We start from the raw sequence: 27,382 nt of genomic DNA on the forward strand, positions 1-27,382 counted from the left end.
ATTAACTCTGTGAGAGCTAATTAGGATAAACAACATACAACTATGTCTCATGGCGAGAGGTGACTAGAGGAGATGTTACAACCTTATGATATTGAGATTTTTTTCCAGTCTGCACTGAGATATGCAGGAGTGTGTATGTGTATATATATATATATATATATATATATATATACATATACACTTTAAAAACAAAAAAAGCAAAGGTTACAGGGGCGTTATAGTTAGGTTCTGAATTTACTCGCACAAAACCAGAGAAATTCAGCAGTTATAGTTCGAAATATTTCAAGTAACTATAACTTGCAGCCTAAGGTAACTACAACTCGTGCCCCTGCCGTGACTCCCCCCTCCCCAGAAATATAAAATATAAGGGTGGGCCCGGGGAATGGGGTCCCCAGGGCCAAAATCGGCTAGTGACCACACAGCTCCTCTCCTCCATTTAGTGGCATTCGGGCCCTGTTGGATGGGGTCCATGGGCTGAGACTGGAAATTAAGCCTCAATAGAAAGCACTTACAAATATAAACGTAGCAGGTGCCCCAGTTGAAGCGCACTTCTGGAAACGACAAATGATCCAAACTTCTTGGCTTGGCAAAGCAAGTGTGTTCACTTCACAATTCCATATTGAAAAACAATCTGAAATCCCTAGCTGATTTTGGCCCCAGGGGCCCCATCCCCAGAGCCCAACCTTAACATATATTGTTCTTTTGGGGGAGAGGGGAAATGCAGCCCATCCTACCTGGGCTGATCTTGGCCCTGGGGACCCCATCCCTCGTGGCCTAGCCTTTACATACATACATACACACACACACACAAATATATATATATAAATATATATTTTTTTTTAGAAGAGGTGGGTTGCGCAGCCTCCCTACCCCCCCCCCCACCCCCCCTTCCTGTGCTGTCTGTGGGCAGGGAAACAGAGGAAACCTCTGCTCCAAGCAAGAGTTGTTTGACAGCTTTCGCCTGCTGGGAGTGGAGTTGGTTTCTCTGACTTGGCAGGAACCGTCAAAGCTCCTGCCAAGTCAGAGCAAACAGCTTTGTTCCAGGGGTGGCCATCTTGGGACATAGCAAAAGTGGACCCTGAGGGCATGGCTCCATGCGACCCCCCCACTCTTCCAACCTTTAACTTCACCTTGGGGAGGTGGAGGTCCCCAGGGCCGGGAGGCCACATGGACCCCCTACACCATCTTAATTCAGCCCATGGGAGGTGGCAGTCCCTGGGGCTGCCCCCCCCCTTATTAGCAATTATTTGCCCTAGGGAGGTGATCATCCAGGGGCATTGGGGGAAGGGGAGGTTTGGGCTGCCCATGCATATAACAATGTGAGCCACGGGGAGGAGGCAGTCCCCTGGACTTGGGGGATGGAGGGACCTGTAGCCCCCCTCACCCCCTCACAATAAGCATTTATTCCCCTGGGAGGTGGCAGTCCCGGGACATAAATAAGCCCTAGGAGGGGGGCTCTGTTCCCCCTGCCATTATTTTTATTTTTTTATATGCCCCGGGACCTGGCCCTCCCATGGCCTTTATTAAAACAAGCGCGGCGACTGCTTTAAATGTTCTTTTTTTAAACGGATATTCGCAACCCCGTGCTTTTGTGCCCTGGTGGGTTCCCTTTGGGACTCCAACACTAGAACTAAGGGATTGGGGTGTCCCTACCCTGGCCCCTTTTCTCTTTTCTTAAATCTTTTTTCTGGGAGTCGGCTGAAGCTGCGTCCCAAGATGGCCCACTTCACCCAGGAAGTGTTGCCAGCCAGTCAGATCTCAGCATGAGATCAGGAGGATTTGCGAAGCCTTTGTGACGCTAGATATCCATATTTTTTTTCTTTTAATATCTCAAAAACTACTGAACCGATTTACAGAAAATATCAAAAGTACCAAAAGCTACAGTTCTGCCAAATTTGATGTAACTCCGTCCAGTGGTTCAGGCTGTAGTGAGTTCAAAGCTCCTATGAGAATTAACATGGGAAATGCACTTTTTTTTAACCTCCCCTTTTTTTTCTCAGCCCCCCTTGATGGATCACCCCAAAACAACCCATGTACAGCATGATTCTCTAAAGTGATTTTTGGGGAATGATTTGTGAAGATGTGTCAAACACCACGGATATTGGCAAGTCAAAAAACACTTTTTCAATGGAAACATGGTCCAAACTATAACTACCTACTGGCAAGTGCCAGTAGGTAATATATATCCCTTACTGTAGGGCCACCTGCAAACTTTTTGCCTTTTCCTCCACCTTTTTCTGATTTCATTTTTGTTTCCCTTCAAACTCTCTGCACTTTACCACTGCTAAAGTGCTTGTGCTCTCTCCCTAAAATATAGTAACATTGTCATAATGAGTTTACTTTTATGTCCCTAGTAGAATGCAGAACATGTGCCCAGGACCTGTAAATTAAATGCTACTAGTGGGCCTGCAGCACTAATTGTTCCACCCACATTAGCTCAAATGGGAAGAGTTGACCCAGTCATAGAACTCCTACCATGGGGGTAAGACTGCTTGGTTTCGGACGGCAGTACCACCACATGTGGGTGACTGAGTCAGTCCCAAACCCAGTGGAAGCTGTTGGCCTGGCCTCTTCGGCTAGCTAGCAGGACCTCACCCACACATAGAGTAAAGGTGATTTGTGGAAGCCTATAAACAAGACACTCTGACTTCTCAGCTAAGTCGTGGTGGAACAGTTAATACCCCTTTCTCTCATTTCCACAAGTCTCACACATGTGAAGGCAGACAAAGAAATGAAGGATACGTTTCAATGCATTTATTTAAGCAACTGCATTCTATGATAAAAGGCATGAGCTGCAATTATTAGGAAGATGAAACATAATACTGTGATGATTGTGACCAGTAGAGTGAAACAGATAAACAGCCCCAACATCCTGACATAATCATTAGTCTAAGAATTCCTACCTACACTCTAGCATCTAACATGAGAGCATTACAGTGTTAGTACTTCTGCCCGTACTAGTCTAAGGTAGAAGCCCCAACCCCATACCTGGAAAAAGGCAAGGGTCTGCCTGTTGTTTTGCTAAAGGAAGAAGTGATGGACCTAATGCTGAGCAATGTCAAACATTCACCCCCAGTACAGACATCTGGGCGTAAATCCATCGTTTTTTTGCTCCCCATGCCATTCCAGTTTGGATTGAGCCATATGCAAATCAGTCTTGACCCTGCTACTCATGGGAACAGTTCAGCCCGAACTGCCAAGCCAGGTTCCCCTGGACTGGAAACAAGCATCCTGGGACCGGTTTCAGGGTATCACCCTTCTTCAGCCAGGTTAGCTTGACTCCAGCGACATGGGGAGCAAGGGACCCACGTCTGGGCCTACTGTTGGTTTGCTGGCAGTCCTCCTGGTTGGCGGGAGAGACAAGGCCAAGATCAGCAAAGCTGTAGAAGAAGTGGCACACAGCACAAGATGGCTTACTGGAATGTCCCCTCCACCCTTCTTCGTCTTGTGTGGTGTTTATATAACAAATCATATTGTGTTCTGAGAACAGGCCTGATGTGATGATATGTCTCTGGTTAGAAGCCTGACTCCGTAACTCCCAGATCAGGAGTTCCAAGTAAACTTTTGTGTATAAATATGACAGGCTTGAGCAGGGCACACAGTGAAATGCGTGCAAGGGACAGATAAATGTAGGACATGCACAAGCATGTTTTCTAAGAAAGGCAGCTGATAAAATAAAAAAAATAAAAAAAGCTAAAAGCGAGCTGTGCTGAAATGTAATAAAATGAATAAAGGCAAATACAATATGGTTGCTGCTTAAAGCCACAGAATGTGGGCCTAAGAGCTAAAATATGGGTGCCCAATCTAGGCACAGAAAGGAACCCACAACAACCCCTTCATGTTTGGTGTCTCTGGGATCACCATTTAAAACAGTAACTTATGGTAAAGTCGGATTTTAAATTGCAATTCTGAAAATGGCACTTTAAAAATTTAGTATTCTCTTGCCTTAGCCATTTGGTGCATGCAAGCTGTCTCTGGTCACATGACTAGGTGTAGTCGACAGTTGGGGTTTTTGTATTTCTCCTTGACAGCCACATACAGTGGGAGCGTAGGTGCGACTTAATGGGCCAGCCTGGGCAGGATGGGAGAGGGGAGCTAGACACAACCTCACTTACACTTGAATAGGCTGTGTCCTGTTCCCACACAAAGGGGTATATCTGCCCAGCTAGCTTGGGTCCCCTTGCTGTTAAGGACCACTGTCTAGAAGTTTCTTCCACCTTCCAGAGTCACGGCACAAGGTATAAATACTGGATCTCAATCACCACCACTTTACCACACTTCTGTCAATAAGAAGGTCTGCTGTGCTGCTAAAAGGACTGCCACTCTGAAAGAGCTGCTGCATTGTTGTGCTGATATGCTGCACCCTGCCTGGGAAAGAAGGGGACCAGCAATTCCATATAGAACCCAGGATCCTAGAGGGCCTGTCTGCTGGCATCCTGACCTTGGCCTCTGGGACTTAGTAGGCTCCTTGCAGATCCTGGACCAGTTTTCAATGAGTTCCAGAACCCCAAGAGATGCCTCTCTAGACCTGTGCCCTTGGTGTGGCTCTTGAGCTCTTAAAATCAAGCTTTTGGGCTCCTCGAGATCACGAATGGGCCTGCTCGCATCAAAATTCAGTAAGAGCTGCTGCCAGACAGACTTTTTGCACTGCAGTGTTAACAGCCAGCAGAGGACGACCAACGCAAAGCTACAGCCCGCTGTCTGTGACGTCTGGACTGCTGGGACTCTTGGCACAGGAACTTGCAAAGCTAAAACTTTTGCGGGACTTGCTCTATTGGGGTCAGCCGGAACTTTTGACTTTGACCTGGTCAAGTGCGACTAGATATCCCCAGTTGACGCTTTATGCTTTTAGGCACTATTTTTCACTTTATTCCTCTAATAATGCATTACTCCGGTTTTACTAATTGGATTTTTGTCAAATTGTTTTTGTTTTATTTAATTACGTTTTATTTTTCTAACCTGGTGTGGGATCTTTTTGCCTCTAAGTTAAACCTGACTGCTCTGTGCCAGGTCAATTTGGGGATTGCCTGATTCTTACAATGCCTAGGACTGTGGTTGCAGCTTGACCACGGCTCACATCCCAGTCAACCAGTCACCTATTTTTTAATAGAGACTTTTGCCTCGCTCATCTGACCTGTCATTTATCGAAATGCATATTTTTGATTATCTAATACTTGGCCTGTTTTAATGCTATCAGTTTGTTTATTGAAGAGTTTTCTTTTTACATTTATTGTACAGTTTATTATTTTACATGTTTGCATTTTAGTTTGTATTAGGTTTCTTTAAGCTAGGTAATTGTTATACATAAAGTATCAATCAACAGTTTTGTGCAGAATGACCAGCAAAAACATCACTGTTTCAAATAAGTGAGATCAACAATAACAGAGGTAACCAAAACAAACTCAAGGGAAGATATGAGAATAAATAACCAATTATTACAATGTGAATTATGAAATTACTTTTCACCTATGTATACTAAAGTGCTTTTAAGAAGGTTTTAGCATTTCATGCTTTTCTGGTAAATACAAATATTGTGAAATCTTTTTTTTTTTTTTTTTTTTTTGTTTAATCTCGAATCCATTAAGAGATTGTAACTAATTGCATTACAAATGATGAAGTATTTCACCTTTTCACTGTAAGGATATTATAGTCTCTGCAATGATTTGTTATTGTGTAAACACCAAGTCAAAACCATTTGCGTGTATCTCAAGTAAAAGAGGAAAGTATGCATCTAATATTTTTTTAAGTAAACATTTTATTGATTTTCATACATTGAAAAACCACAACATCCCCCAACCTTTCTCCCCTTCAGCGGGGAACTCATTCAATCTAGCAAACAATATATGTATTAGTTGACAATTGTCACATTGAGTAAAAGTATAAGGTACAGTTCACACAATGTACCATTGTAGTGTGTAGTTATATCACTAAGCTTCAGTAAACAGTGTCCATGCCATTGTGGCGCTTGCCATGTTCCTCATTGTCTGGCACCTTCTGTTTTAACTCAATTTACACTAAATCCCAATCTAGTAAGCCTCCTTGACAACTGGAATCCATCCTGGTAGATAGATCTCAGACACTTGTGTGTTCAGTTTGCCTCAAAATTCTTCTTGGCCTGTGGAGTTCCCTAGGGACTGTCTTTGAGCCCTACCCGGTTTGATCTGTTCTTCTCATCTTTGGCTAGGTTGTTTAGTCATTTGGTTTCCAGGTGTTGTTGTGTGCTAATGACACCCAAATTAACGTCACCATTACGGGTGATAATATTTTGGTAGCTGCAAAGTTTAGAAGTTACATGTTGGAAATTTGTAAATGGATAAAGGGCAACTGCCTAAAACTTAATGCGGACAAAACAGAGATTTTTGTTTTCATTTGTCGCCATTCCATCTGAACTAAAATCCGATGACTGGAGTCTCTCTGCCACCCTCCTGCTCCTGTCACCGGAGCTAAAACTCTTGGTCATTTTTGATGAAAAACTTTCCTTTGACACACTAGTGAGCCGTACAGTTTCCTCTTTCTTTCATATTATTAGAGCTTAAGAAAGTTTTTTCCTTTATCCTAGTTGATCTGTGCAAAGCAGTTGTTCTTACTCTAGTTTCATCTCTGCTGGATTATTGCAATACATTGTACCTTAACATCAATCAAGCTTCTCTTAACAAACTTCAGGTGGTCCAAACTGCAGCTGCTAGACTCATCCCGGGCATTTGTAAACATCAGGCAGTGTCTTAGGATTTGAGGAACCTGCATTGGCTCGTTGTGAGGAAAAAAAGTGTTGTTTAAGGTTTTATGCATTGACACAAACATTGCATAATCAGAGTCCTCTGAGTCTAAGGGGCATATTTATACTGTTTGCACCGAATTAGTGTCATTTTTTTTCTACTCTAATTCGGTGCAAAAATAACTCCATATTTATACTTTGGTGCTAGACCCGTCTAGCGCCAAATTTATAGAGTTAGTCATTTTTTGGACGTGGAAACCTACCTTGCCATAATGAGATGCAAGGTAGGCGTTCCCGTGCAAAAAATGACTCTATGGCCTTAACGCCATATTTATACTCCTATGAAAAAATGGTGCACAGGAGGGAGGAGGGGTCAAAAAATAGTGCAAAGCTTGCTTTGCCCCATTTTTTAATGCCTGGGTCAGGGCAGGCGTTAGTGGACCTGTGGGCCTAGTTCCATGGTGGAACACAATGGAATAAGCCCACAGGTGCCCGCCCCAGGGACACCCCCAGCCACACCAGAGGGACAGTGGAGGATGGGGGCTCCCATCCCAGGTAAGTGCCATTGGGGGCCCTGAAATGGGCCCCCATACATGGCACTGGGTGCAATGGCCATGCCCAGGGGACCCTGGGCCCCTGTCCTGGCCACTGGGGTATTGGGCATGACTCCTGTCTTTCCTAAGACAGGAGTCATGTGGTATGGATAGTTTTGTGTCAGAAAATGACTCTAGGCAGGTTAGTCATTTTTTTTTTTACTCTAACCTGCCTAACGTCATTTTTTGTGTGTAAAACCCCCTTCTTCCATACCGCCAGCCCCACCCAACTAACGTCTTTTTTTTTTTTTTTTTTTTTTTTTTGTTTTACACTAGCCTACCTTTTGCACCGGTTTGAACCATTCCATAAATATGGTGCACAGAAATGGTGCAAGCCGGTGCTAAACGTTTTGCTGCAAAACTGCGTTAGTGCAGTTTTGCCCCAAAAAGTATAAATCAGGGCCTTAGTTCTAAGTTCAAGTGGTACTCACCCAGCAGAGTGCTGGAGACTGTCTAGAACAGGTTAGTGGGAGTGCCCAGGATCTGCGGCCCCCAGTGGGGTGGCAGATCTTTTTTTTTTTTTTTTGCCACAGCCAAACTGTGGAACACTCTGTACGTCTTATCACAGATATCAAGCACTGCTCAGAGTTTAGAAGAAATCTTAAGGCCAGTTTTTCTCCTTCTAGCTTTTTAGTGTTTTTCCTGAGCTTTTCCTGCCCTCCTTTTTGAGTGCCACAACACCTTAGAGTATTTGTGCGCTCCATAAGTTAATTCCCATTTCACCAGTTCGGTACTGTAGTTTGTTGCATTCCACACATTCGGCATTAGCCCAATTGATATCTTCTTTTGATCATTTCAATATCCCACTCCTGCACTTACGGGACTATTTACCTAACCGATCTGACAGCAGTGCATTTCTTAGCTTGAGCAAGACCCAATTAAAATTGAACATTTGTTTAGTAGTTTTATTCTTGAGGACCAAACCGAATAAGTTTACTAGAATGTTCATTTGCAATGATATACCCATCAAGGAACTCCGTTTCTCAACTACCTCCTCTCCCGACCCTCCCACCACATATGCATGTGTCTACCAACGTTCTGCATTTAGGACAGCCTCAAAGAGTTTTTGGTTTATTGTATGTAATAGATGTGGGGTCTCATATGCTCTATATACATAGTTATAGTAAATTAGTTTTAGTCTCGCATTCCGTAATACCTTATGCCAATGCTGTCCCTCTAGCTCTACCCCCATTTCCGTGTTCCACTGCTTCTTCATATTCTCAACTTTCGCAGCTCCTTGCGGCAATAGCGCTTGGTAAAGCCTAGGGACCAGATTTTCCCCTTGCTGCAATTCCAACATCACCTGTTTCAAAATGTTGAGCATCTGGTTCCTCTCGAAAATCAGGACAGTTTTTTCTTATGGAAGCAGCAAGCCCAGCATACATCAAAAAGTTCGTAGTCCTAATCCCCCATTCATTACAAAAGTTAACAAACTCTTCAGCCTGCTTGCATCAAAGAAGTCACCCCGTGTTTGGGGTTTTCACTCCGGATGGGTATATTCAGTGCTTGAAATGGAAAAAATAAAGTGTAGGTACTCTGTGCCAGAGTACCTGCTTGTTTCTGAGAAGGGCCGGTACTCTCCAATGAAAAGTATTACGTTTTTCTTGAGATGTGCCGGTACTCTCCTTCTCAAAATAAAAAAGTGCCGGTACTCAGTACCGGACAGTACCGGCCCATTTAAAGCACTGCAAGAATCTCTATCGGCTGGAAAATAAAATACATGCCATGGTATAAATTGAGAGGCATACATAAATATACGCCCATCCTGTTTAGTTACCTTCTTCCATACTCTGATAATTGTTTACCAATGCGTAGGGTGTGTGTGTGTGTGTGTGTGTGTGTATATATATATATATATATATATATATATATATATATATATATATATATATATGCACACACACCAGCGTTTTAATGGATGCCAGTGGGATTGCCATAAATTCTATTAGCTGTATTCCCATCTGGAGCGTTTCACAAACCAGATCAGGTTGAGCCTTGTCTAGCTATTGGATTACACATTCGAGATGTGCTGTCCAATAAAAGACACTGACATTTGATGCCAATGTACCCCCCCCCCCTCTTCCCAAGGTAGCTGTAGGATATCTACTGGTATTTTGTTAAGAAGGATAGGTCCCATGAGTGACATTGGGAACTTCAACCAATTGCAAATACTAGAATCTAGAGGTGTTTTCACGTTCTATTGGTGTACCTTTTCCTAGTCTTAGATTAACATGCTCCCTAGGTATTGGAAGGGGGAAGTATGAATGTTGATTTAGGTCAGTGTGAAAGCCAATTGGTGCCCCACTTCTCCCACTGTTGTTTGTTCCCATTGTAATCTAAGTTTCTGTAATGTCCCTCATCATTAATAATATATTATTGGCATATAATGTTATTAAGACTTATTCAGTGTTAAGAAGTATGCTGTCATTCACGTCTTAGTCGGACCATTTGTTCTAGCGGTTCTATCGCGAGGGCCAAAATTAACGGCAAGAGCAGGCACTCCTGTTGTTTGGTCTGTATAGAGTGAGGCATAAAATCCTTAAATCTGTCAGTGAATAAGGCTTATTGTGTTAAAACCTGCAATACCCAAACCATGTTATCACCTTTCACCTTATTTACTTGCTACGCAGCCTGCTTTGTCTTCATGTTCATGTGATCATTTATTATATAATTTATAGTCCTGTTTACCAAGGCGGTCCCTTGCCTGTGTCAGTCTCCATTAAGTTGTTATTGGTCTCCCAGTTACCTTGTCCTTTTATTATGTGTCTATCTAATTCCTTGATCTTACCCACCTCTATATCAATTGTTGTTGTGTGTGACTTCTGGATACCATATGTGGTGCCTATACATTTTCTTATCATCGTTACTTTAAAGGCCTACCACAAAGTTCCTGCCGAATCCACTGTTCATGTTTTTGTAGTTAAGTATTCCTTTGTGGCGTGCCCAATCTCTAAACTGTGTGGGCGATTCTGTTGAGCTCTAGTATAGGAACTCCACTGGGTTACCAAGGCAGTGCGTACCTCCTCAATTAAGTTGAGGCAGAGAGAAGCATAGTCCAACAATGAATGGTCCAAATATTCTGCTCCTAAAAATGCACTGTGACGCGTGGGTATATTAGTACAAAATCTATGCAGGATAGCGTATTATGTGGGTTGAGTAGAATGAGTTTACATTTCCATGATGTAATTGCCATATTTTGACGGGGCTCTAAGTCTCCATTGCGTCATATAATGAGATGGAGGGTCTGCTAAGCGGTCTCACAATTGGACTGGAGCAGTCAGATATCTATATAGGAGGCAATTAAAGTCTCCTGTCGATAAAAGTTTGTAATGTGCATGGGGGGAGGGGGTCAGAACTATTATCTCCTCAAAGGTAGGTGCATTTGTGTTTATCAACACCATGGATTCCCCAAACCCTATCCTGACTACTTTCACATATCAGCAGGTGACATCCCTGAATGTAATTTCCACTCTGAAAGGGTTCGACAGTGCCTCCCCTCAGCCCACGCAGAAGACGTGAAACTAGCAAGCCATCGCATTCCCACCCTCGCCTTCCATTTTGCCTGTGACTCCTCATGTTCTTCTGTTATTAAATGTGTCTCCTGTAGCATTACTATATAAGCATGTCTGTGTTTCAAATATGACCACGTCCTTCGTTGCTTGACAGCTTCTTGCCAGTAAGTCAGTATTCTTTATTCAGCTAACATCGGCCGTAAAAGACATAAAACAAATAGATACGAGGTACATTCAATATAAAAAAACTCATTCAAAAGTACAATTCATCTATTTACAAAGATTTAAACATGCACAATGCACAGAAGCATGGTATATAAAAGCAATTCTTTGTGGAGATCTACTGTATTACATAAGATTGATTCCTTAATCGAACTGAAAGATGTATATAGCTAGCAACAGAAGTACAAATTTAGTTAGTTGATAGTACTAGTAAAAAATGAAAAAGCAGTTCTGTGATACTTAAAACAATTAGAACGCAATGAAAGTGATCATTGTTTTCTCTGTTCCTTATTAAAAAAAGACAAAAACATAAATGTATTGTGGACTGTATAGGCTTGTTATCGTTATCACACGGACACAATTTCACATTCCTAGTCCCTTTTCTAGAAAGGTTATTAAGAAATGAATGATGTTAAATTGAAATGTTCATTAGGTACACAACGGAGATAAGGGTCAATCAGATGTTGTGATAAGTGGGCCAGATTCATCAACAGTTAATTTATTTACTTCTATTAATAAGAACCTGTCCTCATAACATTTCCCCATAAAGAATTGTTTAACATTTACTAAGAACAAAGATTTCAAATTCAGGTGAGGAGAAAACACCGAATAATCCTATCTCCTGCAGCTCCTTGTATTCCTTTAACGTTCCAAAGTATTATTGTAAATACCCATCATGAGTTAAGGAATATTGAAGTTTGTTGGATGAATATAGTGATCTGTAGGAAATACTTCCATGTTAGTGAACTGCTTCACTTTCCCCTAACCGCAGCTATCCCCTCCAGTAGGACCTCCCTAACTTGACCGCAAGTGGCATAATCTGTGCCTTCTCCGCTCAACATTGAAAACAAACATATCTATTCCCACTGTAGGGTGATTCACGTCTGCCCCCAAAGAAGGGGACACCCATAACAGCCTCTACAACCAATCCTAATCACTATCAGTTACTATCTGCTGTAGTTCTCCAGCTGTTTCTAGTGTGACACCTCTCCTCAAATAGTGTCCATTCTGTGTTCCTGTGACTCTCCCCCTTTCGGCATACAATATTGCTTGCAGCATCGTATCCTACATAAGAACAGTACAACTCAAAATGAATTTGTATAGTATCCATAAAGGCAGCTGAGCCCAAAGTTTCTACACATTTCAGGGCTTCTTCAGGCTGATGGAAAAAGTGGGTCTTTAATTGGGCGAAAATTTGCTTGTGGAAGTAGAGCATACGGTATGTTTGATTGTCTCAGTTTTCATTTCACCTCCTCAAATGTCTTTCTTTTCATCGGTGTTGCAACACCATAATCAGGACAGATAGAGATTAATTTCCAGTATTGGATGCATCCCTGCTGCCTTGCCACCGCGATGTTACATATTTTATTCTGGTGCCTCTACACTTGTGCCACAATCACCCCACGTGGGCCTCCAGGCTGGGTTTCCATGCTGGTGCTCTATGTACCTTGTCAATTTGTATCTTCTCTGTTTGGTTTAAAGGCTTGAGAACCGTGGGCAGCAGGTTCTATATTTGTTTCAGTTGGCTGCTTTTCTGTACTGGCCAGTAGCCCCAGAATTCATGCATTATTCTAGAGGCTGCTGTCTTCCTAGTTGGCCATCTTTTCTTCATGCAATTTCAATCGCACTCTTAAGCCTGTCAGCTGGCCAGTGTGTTCAGCTACCAAGTCCTCAAAAGTGCCCACCCTGTATTTACTGTCTTGTGTTTGTTCCTGTATCTTTTCCATGTCCTGTTTCAGGAGAGCCACTGTGATGGCAATTCTGTTAATTTTCTCTGTAATTGCCATATATCCCTCTAAGATCAGTTGCTTCAAGTTAATGTTGGAAGATGGAGCTGCCTCAGTTGTGTTGTGCTGGGCCTGCTCCCTAGCGGCGGAGCTCTGGGCCATTGGGCTAGTCCCTCCTCTATTGGTCGTTTGCTCCACTCCTTTAGCCAGCCTCGACATTTGGCTTTATTTATATCTATGAGGTGGTCTCATGCAGATGTCCTGCTCCTCCCCCCACTCCCAAACATGTTCCATTATTAAAAACACTTCACCCCGGCTGGTAGAGCTTTATTCCCCTTTGCCACTTTGTCTACATGATTCTTGGGACACTTGCCATTAGTTCATTAACTGTTCAGTGTCTCCCGGGTAAATCATGGTGGTATTGATGATTGCATTGCATTTCCTCTCAAATAATAATAGTGTCAAGGAGGGTGGGGGCAGGGTCACAGACAGTTTCTATCAGGTTCGTGGCATCTCCAATGTGCAGCACCAGGACAAGCGCCCAAAGCTTACAAGGCTCCATTTTGTATGGCTGTGGTCTGGGTGTGTGTAATGTTCTATTATCTTCGACCCATTCAGTAATCTTATCTGGGTCACACTTTTTTCTGAAGGTCCACTGCTGTTGTGCATCTCGAGAGGGCCCAGGAGCTTCTTCCCAGCTCACCCAGAAGGACAGCTACATGCGTGTCCTACTTCCTGCATGCCTCACTCAGCTCCTCATACCCGGCAGCCTGGGTCCTGCATGACAGCCCTATTACCTGCTGGCCCCACAGACTGGCAAGCGCATCCCAAGATGTGCTGGTCAGGTGGTGATACAGGGCCTCACCTCCTGCTACATGTGTCTCGTCTGGCCTGCCTCGATTTGTCAATCACGCCCCCCCCCCCCCCCAATAACACTGGACTTCACCATATAGGCTCTCCAGTCCTGGGGCACAACAAATCTATTCCTCTGTCTCTGTACCTATGTGATCTGGTTCGTGCTTCTCGAAAGTACCACACTCTGTAGAGCCGTCGCTCCAGTTACCACTGCTTTTGAGCCTTAATTATGAGTCTTAATTGTGCTGAAGGGAGTGGATATTTGATGGTGCTGCTATGAGCTACACAGGGCTGTGTCCAGCCGTCTTGGCTCCTCCCACGTATGTATCTTGTAAAAGAGTTTTTGCTCAAAAGCACCCCATTATTTCCTGAAGGTATTTATTTTGGGAAACCAAAGTATTCTTTAAAAGCCCATAGTGATTTAACAGCGCCAGCAGTCATGAAATGGGCTTGGTTGTGCTTTGTGTAAACAAGCTGATTTTCATCATCTATGTAGAAAGAAGTGAAGTGATTTATTTGTACCTTTGCTGGTTTAGACACTTGAATAAAGTCTATCTATCCTTGCCTCCACATATTGTAGCCCATTCCATTGGTATATTGCCCATTCCATTGGTATATTGCCCATTCCATTGGTATATTGCCCATTCCATTGGTATATTACCCATTCCATTTTTTCATAGATCAGCGAAGTTCGGAGTTTAACCTTCATTATGCTTTAGATAATACCCACCAACAGTGGTAAAAGTCTTTTTCTATGTTTCATCGTACTCAAAGGTCAGTGTGGCAGTGACCGGGGGGTTTGACATATTAAAAGTCTTATGCATGTATCCCTGTACTGATCACGTATGGATAAGAGTGATTGCTGATTAAGGCAAATTCACCAGTTCATTCATTAAAAACCCTGAAGTCCGATGTGACGTACACGTTTATCAAATTCAGACATCAGGATTGATGTACGATTTACTTCGGTGCCTAATGGAGGTAGATTTTATACAATTGCAAGAAGTGTCCTATTTCTATTATTTCATTTGGCTTTTTGTATTAGATCACTGCCTCATTTCCTTGGGCGAACTGGGTATTTGACAGCACGTAATGTTCCAAGTGGAAAAAGCTTAACTAATGCCTCTCCCACAATTAGACACAGCAATCGTCTTTTGATAGGAACTTAGATCTCAGATGTTACAGTTTCAGTACAAAGGAATTAGTCAGGACCAATAGGACCGCTGCACTGCTTTGCGATTTTTAGTTCATATACTGATATTGTCTCTTTTTAATTGTTCTATAAGAACTTCATGAACACACTGTACACATTTCCATGTGTTTTACGAGGAGTGGCAGCTTGAAACATGGATAACTAGTTTCTTATTCTGTCAGCACATGCCATCATAACATATTTTGCACATCTGAATGTATCTTTCCCGAATTGTTGAGGCTTTTGGCACTACCCTTTCAGTCTTACAGTAATGTTCAAGGGATACTTTCGGCTGAAAGCAAATACATTCAATATTCTAAATCACTGAGATACTTGGGTTGGATGATAAAGATGACTGGATCTTCTTCTGTGCAAGCTCAGCTCGCAATGCTCGCAAATCAGATGCCGCCTGCCTTCTCATCTGTAAATAAACACATCCAAATATTAGTCCTGGCGCCTACTCTCCACCCTGGATAACAGACATATTGTCTACATGGTCCTTTCTGTATGATCCATACATATATATGTTAGTGCTGGAGTTTTTAAAAGCATCGTCAATATTACGTGAATACAGTCTCCATTTTTGAACATATATCCAATGTATTAGTCAATCACATTTCACATTATGTGCCCATTTTACTAAGCTGTAATGCTTATTCGTTGTACTATTTTTTTGTATTAATTTTCCTGTTGTGAAGGCCTCCAAAACTCCCACTAAAGACTAAATACTCATGCTATTGTCATACTTAACTATTGGCAGCTACACTCCCATTTATAACATGCACGTCCAAAGGCTTTGTTGGAAATTATCATCTTTTGTCTGGGGTTACCCCAGATTTTTGCTGTCCGTAGCTGAACCTATTTTTGTTGGCCATAGAACTCTTGCACTTCACCTCTACTAACCAATGGTAAGGTACTTGTGATCTCCCCTTGAAACCTGCCTGGTGGACTTCTTTCCTTTTGCATGGTCATCTCCAATCTTTTTGTCTCCTTCCTCCTATTTTTTCTGACCCGTTGTTGGCGTTAGGACCCTAGGCACTTTACCGCTGCTAACCAGTGCTAAAGTGCATATGCTCTCTGTGTAAATTGTATTGTTGATTGGTTAATCCATGGTTGGAATATTTGATTTACTCGTAAGTCCCTAGTACACTGCACTAGAGGTGCCCAGGGCCTGTAAATCAAATTCTACTAGTGGGCCGGCAGCACTGGTTGTGCCACCCACATTAGTAGTCCTGTGAACATGGCTCAGACCTGCCACTGCAGTGTCTGTGTGTGCAGTTTTAAACTTCCAATTCGACTTGGCAAGCGTACCCACTTGCCAGGCCTAAACGTTCCCTTTTCTTACATATAAGACACCCCTATGGTAGGCCTATGTAGCCCCATGGGCAGGGTGCAGTGTATGTTTAAGGTAGGACATATACTAATTTGTTTTATATGTCCTGACGGTGAAATACTGCCAAATTCAGTTTTCACTGTGCAAGGCCTATCTCTCGCATAGACTAACATGGGGGCTGCCTTTAAATATTTTTTTTTTTATATATAAATAAGTACAGATTCCCCGTGGGAGCAGATAGAAATGTGGAGTTTAGTGTCTCTTAGCTCACAATTTAAAAATACATCTTTTAGTAAAGTTTGTTTTTAGATTGTGTGTTTGAAAATGCCACTTTTAGAAAGTAGGCATTTTCTTGGTTAAACCAGTCTGTGACTCTGCCTGTTTGTGGATTCCTTGTCTGGGTCAGTTTGACAGTTGGGCTGTTTGCACCTCTCCTCTAGACAGTGACACAAAGGGAGCTGGGGTGTAGCCTGCATATCATGATGAGCCATCTGTGCTAGGAGGGAGGGGAGGAGTGGTTACTTACACCTGAAAGGGCTGTGCCTGCCCTCGCACAATGCAGTTTCCAACCCCCCTCACCTTCCCCCACCCCTGGTGTGTGTCTGGGGCCTGGCCTGGGCAAGGCAAGATCTTGAAAGCAACACAGACTTATCTTTGAAGTAGGCCTACTTCAAAGGCAGAACAGGGTATAAGAACACCTAACACCACTGAAAATCAGATCACGTCTGGAATCAAGAGGAACGTCTGCCAAGGAGAAGAGCTGAAGAGCTCAGGAGAAGTGCTGCTCTTCCTGTGACTGTGCTTTGTGGAGTGATCCTGCAGTTGCTGCTTCTGCCTGGCGAAGGGGACAAAGACTGGACTTTATGGAATCTTCCTGCTTGTAAATAATCTCCAAGGGCTTGGACTGAGCTTGCCACCTGTTCTGAAGTCTCAGGGCCATCAAAGACTCCCCCTACCAGTACCTGGACTTTCTGCTGAGACTCCTGCCCAGACAAGTGATGCCCTATCAAGTCCCTGGGCCCTTGAAAGGAGAAGCTGGTGAAAATCCAAGAAAACTGCCTTCGGAGGACTCTGAACTGATGCCGCTGCTGACTCCTGTGACGCCGCCTGCAAACGACTCCGTGGTCCTCGCTGGAGTGCGACGACCCTTGCCGGGCCGACACCACTGCAGCCCGCTGAAGTCCGCGACTCCGTGGAAGTTGCCGCACCACATCGTGACCGCCGCCATCTGAAGTGAGTGAATTCAACGCTTTGCACCAACGCCATCTCACCTCCACTGCAAGGACCCAACGCGTCTTCGTGATGGCTCTGCTCCTTTGCCTCGCAGCACCGAAACCGACCCCACCTCGGATCCAGAGACATCGCAATCCCCGACTTCACGCACCGACCTGTTCTCACAGTTTACTAAGGTACTGTACCTGGGGGTCTACGCAACTCCATACCCAGCACCATTGGTGTTGGATTGTTGGGAACAACTCTGTCGCGACACCGTGTTATCACCTCATCGAAGCATTTTGTGTTTCTAAGTGCTATTTTTAAGTTTAATCTTTAAAAATTCATAACTTGACTTGTGTATGTCAGATTTTTTTTGTTTTGGTCTTGTTTTGTTTAGATAAATATTTTCAAAACCTGTGTTGTTATTTTGTGGTGTTTTTACTATATTACTGTGTGTGTTGGTACAAATATTTTACACCTGGTCTCTGAAGATGAGCCTACCAGCTCGTGCCAAACTACCAAAGGGATGAGCGGGGGGCTAACTGAGTGTGATTCTCCTTTACCCTGACTAGAGTGAGGGTGTTTACTTGGATGGGGGAACCTGACTGTCAACCAAAGACCCCATTTTTAACACTGCCACATTCAGCATATATCTAATTGCCACTATTGTTTACTTGTAAGTCCCCAGTATATGGTACACCTTGTATCTTGGGCCTGTAAATTAAATGCTACTAGTGGACTACAGCCTTCATTGTGCTGGCCACTAAGGAAGCACTAAAACATGTCTACCGGTCTGCAATTTCAGCCTGAGTGGGCAGTTTTAAACTGCCATTCGACCTGGCAAAATAAACCTTTTCCAAGGCAGCCTTAAATGCCCACAGGACAGAGTGCATGGTGTTACAAAGTAGGACATGTATATTAAAAGCTTTACGTGTCTTGGCAGTGAAAAATCTCAAAAGTAATTTTTCACTCTGGCAAGGCCGGCTCTCCCATAGAGAAACACTGGGTCACATTATAACAACTTATAATGCTTCGCTTTAGTTTTAGGGGCATATTGAGCCATTAGTCAAAGACATACGTTAATAATGATTTAAAATCCAACTTAATGGTCAAGTCAGATTTTATATTACTATTTTGCAAATTACACTTTTGGAAGGTTGTCATTTGTCTGCCTGAGTCAAATGTCTTTCTGCCAGTGTCCAATGTCATCTGACTGCCAATGGATCTCCTGTGGTGTTGTGTATTGCTCCCAGACAGTGGACAACAGGTGTGGGTATGGAGAGATGCCTTTCTTATTTGAGCAGGATGATCTTGAGGGTTGTAGCAGTCTCTTCCAGAGCTTCAAAGGACTTCCAGTCCAGATACTAAATGTGATTACCATTGTTGGCATTTACCTCTTTTTGACACTATTTTGAGCCTTCACTTTAAAAAAATCATAGCTCAAGTTCTACTTATTGGATTTGTGTCATTTTTTGTGTCATTTTATTTACTAAAATAGTCTCTGATTTTCTAAATTGGTTTGTGATTTTTCTTGTGTTGTCCTTCCACTTTATTATTGTTTGAATGCTGCTGAAATACTTTAGACATTGCCTCAAAGTTAAGCCTGACTGCTTTGTGACAATATACCAGAGGGCTAAGCACAGGTTTAATTGGTGATGTTGAAGTGGGTTCTCAACCTTTTAACAAATAATCCCGGTTCATACATGCATCAGTGAAGAAACAGAGATGTAGCATCCCGATTATGCTACTAAACGAAATTCCATGGAAGCAATGTGTTTTCCTATTTTTATTTCATTTTTAGTTATCTAATTTTGTTTTACTTTTGTTGTGATCTGAGGTATATGGACCACAGCCACATTTACTCTGTTGAAATTGCATGCACTTGTCTCCCAGTATAATCCATGCCACAGTGGAAAAATTTCAGTGCCTGATAGGGCACCAGTCTGCTATTGGTAAATGCTAAAATATTAATAACAGTAACCATACGTGTCATCCTAACTATATCGTTTGGGTCAATTATGGAACTGTGACACACAATATTTCCCCCCACGATTAAACATGACATGTCCAGCGACACAGTAAGCTTTACTTAGCCTCACTGGCTTACAAGGATGAAAATAAATTGAACCTTAATATGAACCTCAGGAAAGGCGGCAGCAGTTCTTATTTATGTATACCATGCAGGAAAGGTGTCTAAAAAGAGGAAATTTAAAGCTACCTGTTTTTTAGACTTATGGGAAGTAGCCAGGTGAAGTGAATTAATGAGGTAAATATTCAGATCACTGGAAAACGTCACATCACTCAATTACTGTGCCTAAAACCTCTACTATCCCAGATCTTCATAATTGACGCACAATAGCCAGGAGATGAATAAGCGGTTGCTCAAGCCTTACTGAATAGCTCTATTACCACCTCGCTCGTTCAATAACGAGTGTGCTGCAGACCCTTCTACATCTCTGCTCGTTTGGACATTCTAAGGAAGTGACAGCATCACATACTGAAATGCCTTTAAAATAGACTGGCCTAAAGTGGTAAGTGGTGGGCCGATCTGGAAGAGATGTCAGGGCACCATATCAATAATGCTGCCCTCAGTTATGCAGGATTCGCCTGCAGATGGTTGTGGGATATCTTATCGCAAGGTACTCTCCCAAAACAGGAACAACATCAGACTTTCGTGAAATGAGATAATAGAGGAGAATTTGGGAATTGATTTAGAGCTGTCTGCCAGTGGCATGCCAGTTCTCCTTGTAAAAATCCATTCTCGGCCCGTTGCCACTTCATTAAAAAAGAAACTAAAATAAACATTGCATGCCTGGCATTTGAACAATATAAGTTTTCCTACACTGGCCGTACTTTTTGTTCTTTAAGAAAAACTTCCAAGAATTGGGAGAGACAGTTTCCCTTCCACAAGTAGACTTTGACCAAACGTGTCGGTGACAGCTACGTGTGAGCTACAGAAAGCTGTACATAAAAATAATGAAAAGGTCAAGAATCGGAGAAGGTTGCTGATAATTTCTTAATCTTCCAGATAAATCGAGCCTTTCTTGATGTAGAAGGCCTGTAATAGTTGTGGAGGCACATTTCGAATGGAGAGTGGGAGACCTAAGGCCAATGCAGAACATAAAAAAAACAATAAAAAAAAATTGTCAGGCAGTCCATTTTCCTTGAAGAAAGTAGTTTTACACAACTTAAGGTTGGATTTTGAGGACACAAGAACCATTAATAATAATTCCCTGAGAACTTGAATTTGGTATGGACATTCATTAATTTATTATTTATCTCGTGCCTGCATGTTAGAGTTTTTGGTTACTAGGACCGCACATGTTGTCTTGGTTGGTTTACTGGTTACTCAAATGGGCCTCCCAAAGGTGAGCTAATGGTGCTGTTATGTAAATCCTGCAAAATCCTGTTTAGGCAATGTGGGAGCTCAGGAACATCTCACAATAAGACGGTGACATCTCTACCCTAAACCAGTGCTGTCTAAAATGTACTGATATCGATTTTTCTTTTAAAAGAACTTATATAGACAGGACCAGATAGCCACTTTACAGTACGTTTTATATTAGTCAATTAAGACAATTTAGTAGACTTATGGTTTGCAGTTGGATGACCTAAGAAAGAGACTCCTGAAATAGGGATAGTCTATCAGCTGGTAGCTTGTAGTTATGTTTGAATACACAACTCGGAGCCTTTTAACAATGAAATCAGAATCCCTTTACTGCACTGTTACCTTTTCAGCACAGTGTAAGGTGCGGTCTTATTACGAGATATGCTACGCTTGGGTGTCAAGTTCCAGAAAACATCAGCTGTGCTACTTTCCTCCTCAGAGCAAAAAATAATTATGCCAGAATGAGGACTAACACGATTTAGAAAGCAAAATCCTAAAGATGGCTCCAGGAAAACTCCGGAATAGCTTTCTCATAGAAATCAGGTCTCTATACGACTTCCTATTGTTCAAAAACTCCCCGAAACAACTGCTAGTCACAAGACAATACTTACTCTTTTCAGAAGCCTAATACCTCTAACTAAACATCCTAAATTGTTTCCTACACTCTCGCACGTATGAGTTATCTAGTGCATGACCCTACGGTCACTCAAACTTTCCCCCCCAAAAATGACTCTATTGGTAGTTCAATAATATCTTGTAGTCACCTCTGTGCTCTGCATATCCCAATGCCCCTCTCATTCTCCATCCAAAGTCCCCCCGTACCCCCTCTGCCCACGTTCTCCCCTGTTTTAAGCAGATCACTACTCTGATAGGATTACCCCTTTATCCATGCTCGCCCCTTCTTTAAACCGACTGCTGCTATGATACTTGTATTGTTTAATATTGATATGTTCAACTTGGTGTTGTACAAAACTGATCTGTCTGACAGATCTATAAGCTGCATCTAGAAACTTCAAACTTGGCATTTGCGGCACATTACAAATGTTAGTAAATAAAGTGTTATTGTCAGAAATGGGGGGTTTTGGCAGAGGTTTGCACCCTGTCCAAGCAGAAACCACAATCCTAGTCATGGTAAGTCAGATACACACCATAAAGGAACCTGTGCACACCCTCTGGCTGCTTGGCACAGAACAGACAGGCTTAACTTAAGAGGCAATGTGTAAAGAATGTGTGCAGCACTTATAACAGTAAAAAAGGGAAAACACCATGCAAAAATAATCCACACCAGGTTAGAAAAACAGAGCTTAATTTAATGGAAAAACAAGACCAAAATGACAAAAATCCAATAGGTAGATCCCGTGAGATGCAATTTTAAAGATTTAGATGAAAATAGCACATAAAAGCGCAAAGCACTAACTATGATTATCTGGTCGCTCCAGACCAGGACAAAGTCACAAATTCAGGCTGCGATGGACAAGGAACCACCGGCGCCCACTGAACACAGTACCTTAAATCCTTGTGTGCGATCTGCCTGCGTTGCTTTGCGAGGCATTGCGTCATCAGAAAACAGGAGGCAAGCAAGCAAGACCTTGGTGTCACTTTGTTTCTGGGTTGCAGGTTCAGTACTTCTCACTACCAGGCAAGGAGGGTACCAGGCAGCAGGTCAGCAAAGCAGAGCAGGAGTCCGGTAGAGTGACTGTCCTTTCAGCAGCACAGCAGATCTCCTTCATGGCAGACCATCCACAGGTCCAGAAGTGTACTGAAGTGGTGGTGTGAGGTCCAGTATTTATACTTTGGTGCCCTGGTTATGAAAGGTAGGAGCAGTTTCTAGAGGCATAGCTTTGAAGTGCATAGGGGCACTGCCTCCCCTGTCCTGGCTCCAAGCTGGCTGGAGAGACAATGCAGGGCTGTTAAGCCCTTTTGTGTGTGGAAAGGACAAGCCTATTCAGCCAAGTCAACATGGCAGCCAATTGCACATACAGGCAGTGGTAGGCCTGAGACATGCTTAAAAGGCCACTTAAGTGTGTGACGTAATCAGTGCTGCAGGCCCACTAGTAGTATTTAATGTACAGGCCCAAGGAACTTATGGTGTACTTTCATAGGACCTTAAAAGTAAACTGATGACAAATGTGGATACCCCAATGTTACCATGCTTTAGGGGAGTGAGCACATGCACTTTAGCACTGCTTAGCAGTGGTAAAGTGCCCAGTGTTCTAAAGCCAACAACATGAATTCAGCAAAAGGGGAGGATGAAGGCAAAAGGTTTGAGGATGACCCTGTAGAAAGGGCCATTTCCAACAGTTATACACTCCTTAAGTAAACATATGGGCCATATAATGCAATAGATTTATTTTTTAGTCACTAATTTTGAAAATTGACCCTTGGTTTTCATGATAATAAGGCAAACTATGAGGAAAATTAGGGAATCATCAGCAAGACGTGAAGATTGTGTGTCCTCCTGAGCTTTCATACTACCAAACGTTGTCAACCCTTCAGCCTACAAAGAAATACACAATGGTGAGTTGGAGCTTGGGACGTAGTTGTGGTAATAAATGAAAGAAGCATAGTTATGCGCTTCTATCTACATTATTGTACATTAATGTTCACTGAAATAGCCAATGCAGAAAGAGGCCACACTCCCTTTCACTCATTACGTCTCTCACTCTTATACCTAAGCATTATGGTTGTGCTACTTATCCCCCCTAAAAAATGCTTCCCTGTAGACACAGGTCACTCTCTCACTTTCAAAAGTCTGCAGCCATATGAGCCTAATAAATTCCAGACAAAAAACAGGTCTAAACAAGCAAATGTAAAGTTTCTTTATGTTCTTGAGCTTGCACTGTTACTATTTTAGCAACACAGCATAACTGGATCAAAATTAAGGGTGGTGTTCAAGTACAGGCATATGTAAATAATGTCAATAGGAGCTCCATCATGAAAAGGTACCTGTCTTCCACAAGTAGTGCCTAAGCTGCTGACATTGGAGCCTAGGGAAGTGGTCTCTAATCATTGCTCCATCACTTGAAAAAAATCATCCAATTGTGGGCAAATCACTTAGGGCATCATATAGAGTTGGTTAGAGCGGGAGCCCCTCCAAATACCTTGTTATCCCTTTAAAGCATCAGCTCACCTGAATAGAGCCCAAGCTTACTTTGCCACTGAAATCCCCCACTGGCCACCTTGTCATGGTAACAGTCACCCATCCCTATTTAGGGTGAGGTGACGGTCATCAGACTTTCTGTCTGTTCCCACCATGAGAGGCATGGTGGCCCTGCACAAAGACATCAAACAATTATGCCAACATGCATGAAGGAAACTATGCACAAATAGGTAATTGTATTGTTTTATTTTCTGGAGCAAACGTGCTTTGGAAATTGTTTTTTCTTGGCACCGCAAACATGGTACATGCTTAGCAAGGACCAGTGGCTTCAGTGCATCTGCTGCACTAGTGCAGAGACACAGAGATCCTCACCTGCCTTGTGGAGATCTCCACTTTTGACAGGTGGTCTTCCTCCAGGTAAATGGAGGCCATAGCTTCCTCTGATCTAGCAAGATTCCCTCTAGGGTCTAATCGACTATGTTATTCACCCTGTTTCAATGTTTTAAAATGATGCGACATAGAATATTTTGACCATTTCAGATGTATAGATTCACAATTGATGTACATGATCATATATCGTCTTCCAGTCGACCTACTGTGCCCCCATTAATGTGTACCATTCTTTTGCTACCTAGCTAGGTTTGAGCTAGGCAGATAAAAAGATCCATAAATGCATGCTGAATTATGTAGCTCTCTCATGCAGGATTATAATAATGACAGCAGGATTCATGCTCATGGCTTTGTGCTCCAGGGATTCACAGGCTGAGCGTGTCATTTGTAGGAGTGCTCTCAATACTAACCAGCACAGATCTCCACAGAATATGTGCATTTGTGGGTGTTCTAGAGCTCAGAAGTGACAGATATAAATAACCCCTTTCTGATGCTCCTATCGGCCAAGCTCCACTCCTAGCCTAGCTGACCTCACTTTTGGCTTGACAAAACCAGCATGAGGCCGAGCTTGGTTAGGAAAGACCAGACATAGCTCGTCTCTGCCTGGTGAAAGTAGGAAATTACCTAGTTTGTTATAGTAGTTAAAATTGGTAGTATAGCCTTCCAAGCACAGGCACATCTTTAGATAGAAGAACTGAGACTCATTCAACCAAACCTCCAGCCTACTCAACAACTGCCTAAGTAATAGGTGTCTGCCATGTCTCAAGATGGCAACCAGCCATTTAAGGAACAAAACTAATTAAATAATTGGTCAGGGAACTCTCTGTAGCCACCTATTTCCATGTAGTCTGCTACTCATGTAACCAGACAGTGCTTGTTGTGCTTTCTTCCATACAGTTCCTGTACCATTGTTGAAACATTTCCTGCTCCCCTCTACTCCACAGGAGGCCATTATACAATTTTGCTCTAACAGTAGCAATCTAATCTCTTCCCACTGGTTCTGACCCACCATGCTCCTTCCACTTCCTAACTTCTCCCTTCTCTTCATTCTCCAGCTGTCCATGGGTTCTTCACCTCACACGTTTTCCTGAGCATCACATGCTTTCTCTTACCGGCATGTCTTTTGTAGTTAATGCCCACTGGTTTGCTCCCATTTCCTCATTTTTTGATTTCTTGTCCTCCACTTTACTCCCACTTTCCTAGAATCATTCTGGGCATGGACAACACAAACATACTCTCAACATGATCCAAAAGACTGAACATTGCACACACAAATCACTTTATTGATATGCAAAATAAGGCTTCATTATGCCCTCCCCCTCCACCTCCGTACCTCCCACTCGCTGATCGAATTCAGGAAAGGGCTCAAAACCTGGCTTTTCGATTGAGACCTATTTCAAGTGTATGGATACCCTCGCGGGACACAAGCCGTGCTTTACATGTACATGATTGATTGATTGACTGTGTGGGTGTTATTTCTGCACACCCAGAGTTAACGATACAGAGGGTTTATTAGACTTTGAGGGTGCAGAATTACCAGGAATTCCGGGTTGAACCCTCTGATTCACCTTTGGCACTGGAAATACTGATTCCTCTGTATTTCCTCATTTCTGTTATTTCAACCAATGCCTTGTGCTGTTTTTAAGGATGGAAAAATCGGGTCAGGATCTCCCATAACCAGTAAAACTGGTCATAATCGGGTGTAATGAAATGAACACATAAAACCACATTAATTTCTCCACCGAGCTCGCAATCGGGGTCTAAGGTCTCAATTCACCATTTCCTACTCCTAGATATTCATCAGTTAAATCACGCTTACATCTGCTATTGCAGCCCTGAGGAATTGCTAGAAATGAGATCCTTTCACACCCTACATATACAACATAAACCACAAGATATAATTATTATAGAAGATTATTTGAAAATCATCAGGAAGCTGTTAGGAAACATTCAATACTTTGATGACAGGATCCAGAGAACCGTGAAGTGTCTATCAATTTACCTCCCAAGCTGACAATAACTACAATATCTCAACAGTATTCATTCAGACAAAGGGTGGCTATGCTGAGTGCTCACACATCGCAATACCATAACAAATGTTGGTAATAGTAATCCAAAAAATGGGTAAATGAGTCCAAAGAGCCACTGCTAACCAGAGCTAAAGTGCTTATGCTTTCTCCTCTAAACACTTTAATATTGGCTTATCCCCAATTGGCATAAATAATTTACTTATAAGTCCATGGTAAATTCCATTGCATGTGCCTGGGGCCTGTAAATTAATAGCTACTAGTGGGCCTGCAGCACTGGTGCCACCCATGCAAGTAGCCCTGTAAACCTTCCATTACAGAGCCTATGCGTGCAGTTTTAAACTGCCATTTCGACAGGGCAAAATAGACCTTTTCCAGGACCAAACCTCTCTTTTTAATACATATAAGTTAAACCTACGGTAGGTCCTCAGCAGACCACACAACAGAATGCAATGTTTTTTTTCCTTCAAAACAAACTTCATTTTCATTGATTTTTAGCATCTATAATCTGAATGTTCTAATTTCCCCCATCCTTCTTCAAATTAGACATCTTCCCCATATGCATTCCTCTTGGTGCATCATGTAAGATAGTAGATTTAATCGTATGCGGTTAAACCGCTGAAGCCCAGGAGCATCATGGTATACAAATTATTGCAGTACTAAACAACATGATTGGTAATGTTCCTCCACAAGTTTCCCTTTGCAAGCCCAATGAGGTGTAACAAAGTCAGCTCTCTGGGAGCAGAGTAATATTGTGTATCCTAGGGTGTGTCCATGGGTAAGAGATTAGTTGTCATTAGTGGCTTGAGCTTTAAAGGATTCCAGTAATGCATTCCATCCCATCGCTACTGTTTTTTTAATCCTCTATATTCCTCTCTTCGTAGAGCTCCACTCTCCGCTAATCCCCATCTTCCCACTTCCTCCCTCCCTTGTGTCACCGATGGGGCATTTGAGAATTTCTGCAGCCTATTCAGGAGACTTTTAGCCAATATTAATGTTACGTCTGCAAATCACGCAATCATCTTAGCTCCCTTGGGTCAGGGAAACAGCCCCAAAATACAGTTTTTCAAGTGATTGCCAAGTGTCCCTCCCAGCCAGGTCCGTTAGCCGTGT

At 42.7% G+C, this 27,382-nt stretch overlaps 1 protein-coding gene across 1 annotated transcript in view; it reads right to left on the reverse strand.

The window, feature by feature from the left end:
- Positions 1 to 10,967: 10,967 nt before the first annotated feature.
- Positions 10,968 to 27,382, reverse strand: part of SPATA1 (spermatogenesis associated 1) — a 277,801-nt gene continuing 261,386 nt past the window's right edge. The window contains exon 12 of the mRNA XM_069232296.1: positions 10,968 to 15,237. Coding sequence (XP_069088397.1) covers positions 15,133 to 15,237 — 105 coding nt within the window. The 3' untranslated portion in view covers positions 10,968 to 15,132. The remainder of the gene's footprint in view (positions 15,238 to 27,382) is intronic.

Source organism: Pleurodeles waltl, chromosome 4_2, assembly GCF_031143425.1.
Source record: "Pleurodeles waltl isolate 20211129_DDA chromosome 4_2, aPleWal1.hap1.20221129, whole genome shotgun sequence".
Taxonomy (NCBI): domain Eukaryota; kingdom Metazoa; phylum Chordata; class Amphibia; order Caudata; family Salamandridae; genus Pleurodeles; species Pleurodeles waltl.